The 11,117-nt window shown below is 48.7% G+C and overlaps 1 protein-coding gene across 1 annotated transcript in view; it reads right to left on the bottom strand.

The window, feature by feature from the left end:
- Positions 1 to 411: 411 nt before the first annotated feature.
- LOC144770779 (phospholipase A2 inhibitor gamma subunit B-like) overlaps positions 412 to 11,117 on the bottom strand; it is an 892,650-nt gene continuing 881,944 nt past the window's right edge. The window contains exon 6 of the mRNA XM_078655535.1: positions 412 to 748. Within this exon, the coding sequence (XP_078511661.1) occupies positions 558 to 748 (191 nt within the window). The 3' untranslated portion in view covers positions 412 to 557. The remainder of the gene's footprint in view (positions 749 to 11,117) is intronic.

The raw sequence follows: 11,117 nt of genomic DNA, 5'->3' as shown, positions 1-11,117 counted from the left end.
ATTGCACATGGGCGCTGAGGGTAACTGGACGGGAGTGGGAACAATAGAGAGAGATTGTTCTCTTCGACAATGCCTCATTCCATAGCCAATGAACATGAGCTTTGAAGTCACCACCAGCTACCCTATATGATTTAGCAATCCTGCAGGAATCCCTGCCACTTTTCCAAGGACATGGATGGTTAGGGTGAATGAGTAAGACAAGGATTAGCCTCATCTCAGGGTCTTGCTCTCCACGGGTCCACAAGGACCATATGTTCAGCTCCTCAAGAAGGAATGCGAAGTCGTAACAGGATGCCTTTGTTTTGTGGCACATCTCACATTACTAGGCGTGCCATTAGAGTACACTGCAATGAGATTCCATTCAACGAATTAAACAAAAGCAGTATTGAAGGCAGTCCTCAGAGGTTATAATGAGGAGTGAAAGAACAAAAACAGCTTTATTAGAACTACAGTTGGGTGGATGAACATCTGTGAGGTCTAGGACAAAAGTGCAGCTATCTGAAAGCATGTGGAACTTCAAATGTGGTGAGGCAGGATGGGTCTTTGGTCATATCAGGCTAGGGTAGGAGCTTCAGCAGGAGCAGTGTGAGGGCCACGAGGAAGAGGTTGTGCTCTCGACAGAGTCCGCCATCCTTGCATATGATCTGGGTCTCTGTGAATACGTTGTTCTCAGATGTCCTGGTAACACCCCTGCTACAAAGGTCTGGACTCGCACAACCACGGAAGGCAACATTGGACTTCTCTACACCTGTGACAGAAAAAAAGCATTTTATTCTTTGTACTTTTTTGTTTTATTTATTCAAAAAAAATAGTTCTACTGCAGTAAAGGTGTGTTCATTTCTAAAGGTCAAAGTTTTAGAGTGTCAACAATAAAAGTCATGTGTCCGTCAAATACAATGATTCACAGTATATTACATTCAATCACGATGTTAAAGTACTTCTTTCATAACGATGGTGGGAAATGTTCATATTTGTGAATACAACAAAAAATTAGAGCTGTTTGAGGGGGAGGAAACATTTAGATGGGAGAGAAAGATTAATACAAATTCTCATGACACGGCATATAACTGAGACAAGCTTAATAGTCAAAAGTTTAACAGAATATCAACTAATCATTAAGGTCAACCACCATAACAGTGTACTCGAGTACACAGCATTGTATTACATAGGCGAATCCTCTGGTCATCCATTTTTCTGTTTAGTGTGACCCCCACTGACTTTGTGTACTTTTATATGTTTGTGCTCGTTTTTCATACTAGAACTCCAAAAATAATTTCATGATTTCTCCTGGCACAGAAATTTCTAATGAGAGCTACCTTAGATGAGTCAGTGGCACCACTGGCGGCTGGCAAGGAATGGGGCTGGTGAGGCGGGGTAGAAAGAAAAAACAAACAAACAAAAGAACCTCCCTCTTCACAGCCGCCGCCTCTCCTCTGTTGTTGCTTCTCATCCTAGCGAGCCCCGGAAGCAGAAAGCACACAGGCTCCCGCTAGCCAATCACAATGTTGCAATGCATCGTTGTGATTGATCTGAGCACTGTGGTTCGGCGCTCAGAGGGGGACTCAGAGCCTGCGCATGTTCTCCACCCGGGCTGTGTCTTACAGCTCGGTGGAGAACATGCAGAGCGCCCATGACTGTTTGACCGGTCCAAGACGGCCGGCCAAACCATCATGCCCACTTTGGAGAGTGCCCACCACCCCTCCCCCTGTGACACCAGCCCTGCCCCGTCCTAACACAACCCCCAGCTACGAAAAAGAAAATGATAATAACAATGTTATAATTTTATTCTTCCTTTTTCCACTACTCTGAGAGCAGTGGGGCAACGCTCCTCTGAATTAGTGGAGGAGATGCCCTTGAGTGGCGCAGTCACCAATTGTAAGACTTTCCATCCAGCCACCGTTGCCCAGATTTAGCTCTCCCTATCCACTGTTTGGTATATTTGTACTGCCTATGAGATTCAATCACATCACTGTAAAGACTGTGCCACTATTTTGCAAAGCTATGTTGCTGACTGGTCACTGTCAGTATGGTCACTGTCAGTAAACTCACTCTATAGATTTTTTTCATCTTGAAGCATACGTTGTATGCTAAGTATTGCTTCTGAAGTACAATGATTCAATTTGTTCCATATCTGAGCCAGTCTTGAGGCTGTAGACTTGTGTTATTGTGCTTTTCTCCGCTGCCTTATCACTCAATGTCAAGTTTTTAGGTTTTGCCCGGCGACGCAGCGCGAAAGCGCTGTCGCCAGCGAGATCTATTGCCTCCCAAGAGAGACAGGAGATGGGCACGCGCAGGCCAGACTGGAAATGTGTATGCGCGACGCCGTGCACATCTCCTGTTCCCCTTCCGTCCACGTAAGCGAGCTGCATGACGTAACTGCCCCAACAAACACATACATGCACCAGCCGCTCCCAGGCAGTGCACGCGTACTCGTCTCCCTAAACGCGAGCATGGCAAGAGATACTGGGCGTGCTTTCTCTAAAACAACAGTGGAGTGCCCTTATGAGGTACAGCAGTGCGCCATTTCAATATGTACATTCAAACAGGTGCGAGCCTTATGCGCGCTCCACCATACTACATGCCGCGCTACACCCGCTAGTAGCGCCTCGCGAACGGGAATACAGTTCTTAAGTGGACCTCTACAAGAGAAGCCTTTAAAGGAGTTGCTTTTCAGTATGCAGGAAAGTGTTGATGGATCACAGGACCCCCTGCACTACAGTCTCTGCTGATTTTTCCATCCATGTGTTAAAGGTCTTTATAGACATGAGAAGGAAGCATTGTCTGCATCTGCTCAGTAGACCTGACCATTCATTCCCTGCTAGCCAACTTGAGACGGCATCTCACCCTCCAGAATACCCGTGATTGTTAACTGGCATCAACGGTAACCCACCACAGTGTTACAAGCCCACACAGAAAAAATATTTCACCATTCAAAGGCTACCTGGTCCAAACTGTCACTGAAAATCATTACAGTGCACACTAGATAAATCTTTACATTCACCACACATAAGTCCCACTACTAACTTCAAAGAATGAAGTAAGACTGTAATGGCACCACAGCATCCCTTAACTATTCATGCCTCTCTCAGAGATCCTAAAATATGTCTCAAAGCACTCTGACTACCTCCTCGCAGCAGTAAAACATAGATAATTTGCTGTTTGTGAGCATACGTACAAGGAGGAAGGCGGTGCAGGCTGTTTATGAATGTTTTAAAAATATTAAAATTTAGATTATTATCCTTTATTGGGTTTCTGGTATGGGTATCCCCCTCCCTCCCCAGGGACAGGATAAAGGATCTGTGATCCCGGCTGTCGGGAAACCCTGGCTGAAGGGGAAAGCGAGGAGAAAAAAACCTCACAGATAGTCTTGCCCGAGTGTAATCCAAAGCGGGCCGGCCATCCCCATAGCTGGCTGCCCTGGGGGCAGCCCCATGGCAGCTAAACACATTGGCATGAGCCCCTGGTCCAACTCGGCCCACTCTCACCTGCTGAACTCCCTCCTGCTTCGGCAAGTTCTACGTGTCCTGCGCCTACAAACACACACGCACCAGCCGCCTCCAGCAAGTGCACATGCGCATGGTGTGCTTTCGCTTTCCCTACCTTCGGCGCTTCAGCCCAAACTCAGATTCTCCCACGTGACCCGCTGTGGCCCCCCCACTCTTCCTCCATCACAGCTCTCTCCCCTACTCTCCCAGCTTCCTCTTCGACCCCCTCTTGTCTTCCTCCCTGCCCTTTGAGTGACCTTCCTCCCCCCTTTGACTACCTTGTGCCTCTTCCCAGCGTAGCCCCTCACTGCTCGGTGACCCTCAGCAGAGAGCAGCCCTTGCATGGCCACTAGGATGGAGAACACACGGCCCAGCTGCTCAAGAGGACCGATGTAGGGCAGAATGCAGGTACTGCCAGGATCTCCTGAGGGCATCATGGAACCCCACAGAGACTCCTCGGGGTTGGACAGGGGACACCTCTTAAACTGACAATGGAGAAACATCTGTGATCTCCGAGGGGGCTGGACGGAGGCGCAGCAAAGAGCATGGAGGACTCGGACAGGACAGTACCCTGCTGCCTCTTCCAGGACAACTTTCCCTCGAGCTCCCGCACCCCAGCCTTTCCCAGTCTCCCGCCATAGGATCCTCAAGGTCCCCTATTCCGCCTGACCCCAAACTGACAGAAGTCACCTACTCACTTCTCAAGTGCTTTCAGACCCTCAAGGTGCTCCTGGAGGCCGTGGAATCCAAAGGAGCTATGATGGGGGCATGGGCGTCCGCAGGGGAGGGCAAGGAGAGAGCTTGCCCCCCCTGGATCGCTGGTCCCATTCCTTTTACGGACTCCTTTGACCCGTAATTTTCACGATTACAGCAGGATGTTCCCCTGCGAGAAGCCCCAGGAGTTTAAATGATCTCTCACTTGGGGCCTCTCGCACTTCTCTTTGAACTCTGGAGGCTGCAGCAGCCCCTCCCTGACCTCGAGCAGACTGTGGACCGGCCCATTGTCATTCTGTCTGCTGCTGATCATCACATAAAGAATGACAATGGGCCTTCTGCCTTTAACTTGCCTTGAAGGTGAGTGATGAAGTTAAAATGTTGCCCCCCCATGGAAGGCGAGTGATGAAGTAAACATTTTGCCTCCCCCCCCTGAAAACATTTCTGCGGACGCCCATGGATGGGGGGATGTGTTCCACTGTTCCCTCGCTTGGCCGAACTATGAGTGGGCGGCTTGCCCGCAGCGCCCCAGTGGCTACTCTGCAAACTCTTCCGCTGGCCTAATCTTCAGCGCCCTGCAGAGCTCAATGCGCTATTGGGCTGTCAACATTTCGGGAGGTCGGTCGACAGTGCCTTCTGCCTGCTGGAACCACTACAGTCGTCTGTGCGGACCAGGTAAGCTGGTGACAGGGGTTGGGTGTTATGGGAGAGAGGGATGTGGTTGGAGGAAGAGACTAGGGCAGTGTTCTGGGAGGTAATGTAGTGTTGATTCGAGTCCTCGTGGGGCATAGTCAATGCTTCTGATGGTGGGCAGTGCCTCTAGAGTAGTGATGAGCCCTGTGTCTGCGAGCGAGAGGACATAGCAGTGTCAGGACAAGGAACAGGGAACATTCCTCCCCCTCTAAATTCTAAGTAGCTTGTTGTATTTGGCCTTGGGTAGGATTTCATTCTTAGCGAGAATGTTCTTAAATAGAGATGGGGAAAGCTCGGGAAACTACTGAGCAATACGCAGTTTAATATGATATCCCGGACTAAGGAACCCCCAAGTGAAATCTTGGTTCCATTGACCCTGCAAACATAATTAACATTAGACTGTCAAAGTACTGTTCTAATTGCAGGTTGTGTTTAGGCTGCCACACTAATACCAAAAGATTTTAAAGCAATGACGTGGGGCTTTCAAATATTTTCAAGCTGCGTGAACAGAAACTCAACAACGTGCCCAACCAAATATGTTTTCTCATTACTGGAACATAGAGTACTTACTGTTCAAAATTATGTAATGAATGTATAGCCTTGCGATAAGTGTGGTTATTGGCCTGAACAGGGACATATAAACAGCTATGCACATATAAGGGGGATGTCAGAAAGTGGATTATTAGTGTTTGAAAGGGCACCTTTACCAGCTTAATAAACATACCCTTGTTAGGTTTCAGTGGAGTTCTAAGAGAAAAGCTGTTCAGCCCCTTGTAACAGTTGCAGAATCTGCAGGCAGTTCCACAGAGAAATGTGTGTTAAGTTCAAAGAGTACAAAGCATGGTAAAGTAAAAAAGCACACTAAAATTACCAAGCCAATTTAGAACAAGCATGTTCTAAATTGCTGATGAAACACGTGTCGGCTGATGTCCATGCAAACTAGCATTAAACCAACAAAAAAAGAAAAAAACGTGGCGAATTTCTTTGTTTTGTTCATATGGTCATGATTTGTACATATTATATTATATGTTATGATTTTATGTGTGCACAGGCACTTGTTAAATGGGCTTCATTTTGATGTTTGTGCGAGCGCCATTTAGATATTGTTGCATGAACTGGGAGTGTGCCTAACCTAAATTGGGTGTATAGCAGCCTATCACATGGGACCTGGATAATATCCAGGTAAGGCTCTGAGCCTCTGGACTGCTTGTGACTGAAAACCTCATCTGTCAATCTCCCCAAGTTTGGTTTGCTGAGCTCGTTACAATCAACCCAGTTCCAATAAATATACTTGAGCTCTACCTTGTTGGGTGGGACTTGAGTGTCCCATGATTCCGAAAGACTCAGCTGTGTCAGCACATTTCTAACATTGGATATCCACTTGCCCCTGTGCCCCACATCTAGATTAATCACCTCAGTCAGGGCAGCGGCATAATTTGCAATCTCAGGGGTGCGCATTACGCAAAAAGCAATGGGCGCAACTTAGCAATATCCCTGAGTGGCCCTCTACCCCTGTCAAACATTAAGGAGGTTAGTGGGGTGTTACAAGGGGGCATCACCAGATCCCTCAAGAACTTGTGCTCGGATCTGCAGATATCCTCGATGTTATCAAAGCCCCATAGCTTCGCCCCGTACAGTGCAGAGCTAACTGCTTTGGCTTCGTAAATTGTGAGAGCTGGAGCAACCGGCCTGCTGTACAAGGACTGGTGTTCTTTACTTAATGCCCCAAATACACGCTTGTGGTTCATGAGCATCTTGGCTAGTGAGGCTTCCAATGCACTTTGTCAGAAAGCCGGATGCCCAATAATAAAATTGCTTACTCTCTCCAGAAAATTAAATTATTTTGAAAATACTTATGAGGATTAAAAACCATACATTTTGTTTTAGTGTTATTTATAACTAAACCCAGGGAGTCACACAATACTTGATATCTATTTAGCAATTTTTGCAACCCAGATGGAGTTTTTGAGACCAGCAGGGTGTCATCTGCAAAGAAGAGGGTTGTGACTTTGTCGTCCGCCAGTATTGGCGCGTCTGCCGAGACTTCCTGAAGAAATCTCACCACCCCATTGACATATAAAGAAAACAGGGTGGGGGCCAAAATGCAGCTCTGGCAGACTCCTCTACAGACTGGTATCTTCTACGCTGCTCAATGTCAAGTTTTTTCTTCTTGTGAAAGGTAGCAGCGCTTCTTTGCGTTAAAAGATTTAATCAATGGATTGGCTATATGTGAGTCTTAAAGATGAATGCCCTCAACATAAATCATGTAAACTCAGAGAATACACGTTGGAAAATCCGCACAAGACACGGTTCAAAGTATAAATCAAAAAAAAGTATTTAAAAGTCAAGAAGTCAGTACAGAACACACAAAGCAAGGTCAATTCATATAAAATATGCAAAATGCAAATAAACGGGGATGTGGCTAGTAGCCAAACAAGATGGCCGCAGCCTTGGAGAGCTCTGTGATTGAGAGACTCTTCCTCGTCAATCCACACATTTATCCTGCAGCTACACGGCCAAAACGAGACAAAACTAAACACGGAGCATCTGCAGAACAGATCGCGACGATCCCGAGCTCCATAGAGCAATCAGCTGCCGAGTTACGTGCAGCAAAGAATTGAGGCCTGCAGGCTGAGTTAAAGCCAGGGTCTAGCGTGTGCCTATGGCCGCAACGAAATCAGTGGCACCAGACGCTGTGGCGCATGAAAGTCGACTAGACTGGGTCACAGAGGATGCCCCGCCTGGAAGATCCTGAGGGTATCTGAAGCACACGCTAATACAGCGCCTTGGAGCCTGGTGAGGCAAGCAGCGGTGGACTGGAGCATCAGAAGAGGCCCAACCGACATTGAAAGCGTGCACAGTGCGGAAGCTGAGAAACGGATTGGGGGCACGGCGAGTCCAAGCATTAACGGCCACACTCTTTGAGGTCCCAAAAACGTTGCTATTGTGTGTGTTTGTTCCCACGTCCGGTGGCAACGGCCAAGTCCAGCACCACGAGAGTGGGCCAGGAGGATACATTGAAAGACGGCTGGGACAAATCCCCTTCATAGGTTCAGTGAGGATAGTCGATGGACAGCCTACAGTAAATATCTGCCGAGGACTAGCAGCGCTACAACTGTGTTGTCACTCACAGCCCAGGACTCACCACCCACAAACATAAGGAATACTCCTCCCTACAGACCAGAAACAGTATAAGTCCATGATAAGGCAACACAAATAAGGCACGCTGGGCAAGTAAAAGGCCTCATAAATGCAGACGGGATTTGCGTGGACCATAACGGCTGACCTGGAGGCCTGCGTTGCAGTCGTTTGATGAGCCTGACTGGGAAGGGTCCAGGATTCTATTTTCTTCGAGGTATCGGATTAGCTGTCTGTTGACGATTTTCTCGATGACCTTGTCCGGGAAGGGGAGCTGAGAGATGGGCCAGAAGTTTTTTGAGTAGTTCGTTGATCTCGGCGTGTTTCCAGCTCTCTGAGAAGGTTGCGGTCTCAAGGGAGAGATTGATGACGTTGTGCAGGTGGGGTGCGATGGAGCTGCTTGTTTTGTTGAAGATGTGGTGCGGGAATGGGTCTGACTGTTTCCTGCAGCCGGCGGTGACAGATTCATGCACGCCTCCCAAGAGATGAGATACAAACAGAGAGTGTGACGCTTAACGCACCCTCCTGGATACTGTCTGCACGCAACTTACCAGTGGATTACAAGATGAAATGGATTTGAAAGCCTCACCGACCCAGTACATCTCCTTACATGAACCATTGATGATTCCTACCTAAGAGCCACTGGATGGCCTTACGTAAAGCGCTCCTGTTCCTCTTGTCCTGATGAAGACCCCAGCATGAGGTTTCTAACAAACCCTTAAACCAGGGGTCGAAACGTCGACGACTAGACCATGCCACCGCTCTGAATATAGGAGTAAAATATGGAACGATACTGATCCTATGTTTAAGAGCTTCATGGAACTTAGGATCTAAACTAGACTGTAAAGGTTTCATTTGATTTTACTGTGATTGTAACAGGATCACAACACCTTTACCCAGTCCTCACCCTTTTCCATCACACCCATCCCTTCTGACTATCTCCTTTCTTGTTCACTTCGAGCGCATCGTTTTGAAATGTGAATACTATGTTATGTTGATTTACAATATTCAAGCTATCCTCAGAAAGAATCGTGAATATATATTGTTTTGTTCCTCATTCAGGTGCACAATATTAATTTACTTATGAAATTAATGGATATGCTTGTGTGTATAACTTTGCAACCCAATGTCTTTGGGTACTCAGCGAATTAGACCGAATATCCAGTTACCTATGTATGAAAATAAAATACCTACTGGATCTATGAACTATGATGATTTAAGTTATGTTTTGCTTATGTTTGACATTTGATGTTTTCAAAAATCTATAGTCTCTGACCATCCTCACACGCACATGGTCTTGATGGTGTCATTGACGCTCACGCTGGCCCAGGCTAGCAGGTGGTCGTGGTCTGTGACGTGCGGAGGGTCTGTTGTGTTGCTGTCTGTTGGGGCTGTCTGGGTGTTGAAGCTGTCGTGGATGTCTGCTATCTTGCAGTGGAAGAAGGTGGCAAGGGAGTCGCACAGGGCTTGCGACGGCGGAATGTCGTTGGTGTTGGAGCTGGGGTTGGAGAGTTCCTTCACGATGTTAAAGAGCTCCTTGCTATTGTCTGCATTGTTGTCTTGGCCGCCCTGATGATGTGGTGGTGGTTGCAGATGGCGTCCTTGTGTGCTGCGTAGCTGTCCAGTGTTTGTTCACTGTGCCATTCCTTCTCTAGTTACCAGCAGGCTTGCTTGGAGGCAAGGAGTTCTGGGGTGAACCAGCTGGCCCTCTTGCTGGTGTCTCTGTGTGGGGGTTTCTTCAGCGGGGTGAGGGTGTTGGCGCAGTCCTTGATCCAGCGTCTGAGACTGTGGTCGGTGTTGGAGGGTTCGGTGGGTGGGCTGAGAGCGAGGTTTGCATGTAGTTGGTCTTCAGTGATTTTGCTCCAGCAGCGGCGGGGGATCTGTTGGGTGCAGTGGTGTGTGGTGGGTTTCTGGAAGGCAAAGTGGATGCACCGGTTGTTTGTCCAAAGGAGTTCGGTGGTGTGGCAGATGGAGACGTGGGAGCTTGAGGAGAAAACAGGGTTGAGCGTGTGGCCGGCAAAGTGGGTGGGCCTTATGACGAGTTGCTTCAGTCCGAGGTTGGCAAGGTTATCGATCAGGGTTGTGGAGTTGTTGTTGTTCTCAAGGTGAAAGTTCAGGTCTCTGAGGAGGATGTAGTCGGTAAAGGTCAGGGCGTGCGTGATGATTAAGTCGCTGAACTGGGGATGGGGTCTGGGGGGTTGGTATATGAGGGTGCCTCTGAGGGTGGGGTTAGGGTCTGTATGGATCTGGAAGTGCATGTGTTCGGCGGTGCTGAGTGCGTCGGCGGTGCTAGTCGAGACTAGTGGGTGATCTTGTAGCCGTCTGGGATGGCTATGGAGATGTCGGGTGTGGAGGAGTTGTTCAACCAGGTCTCTGTTAGGAAGGCAACGTCCCGGGATGTTGTGTTGAGCAGGTCCCAGAGCTCGACGGCGTGTTTGCGTGCTGAGCGGTTGTTCAGTAGTATGCATCGGTGGTGGCTGGGGTCTTTCTTGGCGGGTGGTCCATCCGGAGTTGAGAGCTTGGAGAGTGCAGGCGTCATAGTAGCAGCGGTCGTCGTGGCGGGTGCGGGGGCCAGGAGTTCTAGCACTGGGGGCGGTCCAGGCACGTACGGGTACAGACGGGCTTGCCTTAGGCGCGCCTTTGGCACGCCAGCGGCGCGCCCGTTGCACGCGGCCACGCTGCGGCCCGCATATATGGGGAGGTGGGATGGAGGAGCAGCTGGGAGGCGGGAGGCGGGGCAGCGAGTGGGCAGTAAGGGGGTGGGGCCACAGGGGACACAGCGGCGGGGGCGGTGAGGGACGATGAAGGGAACAGAAAGCAAAAGGGCACAAAAAATGAGGGAAAACAAGTGTCACAGAAGGCAAGAGGGCACAGAAATACAGGGAAAAAACGAGTGGCACAGAAGGCAAAAAGGGCACAGAAATACAGGAAAAACGAGTGTCACAGAAGGCAAGAGGGCACAGAAATACAGGGAAGAAAACAAGTGGCACAGAAGGCAAAATGGGCACAGAAATACAGGAAAAACGAGTGTTACAGAAGGCAAGAGGGCACAGAAATACAGGAAAAAAACGAGTGGCACAGAAGGCA

This window comes from Lissotriton helveticus, chromosome 7, assembly GCF_964261635.1.
Source record: "Lissotriton helveticus chromosome 7, aLisHel1.1, whole genome shotgun sequence".
NCBI classification, from domain to species: Eukaryota; Metazoa; Chordata; class Amphibia; order Caudata; family Salamandridae; genus Lissotriton; species Lissotriton helveticus.
This window is presented reverse-complemented; position numbering and strand designations above follow the sequence as displayed.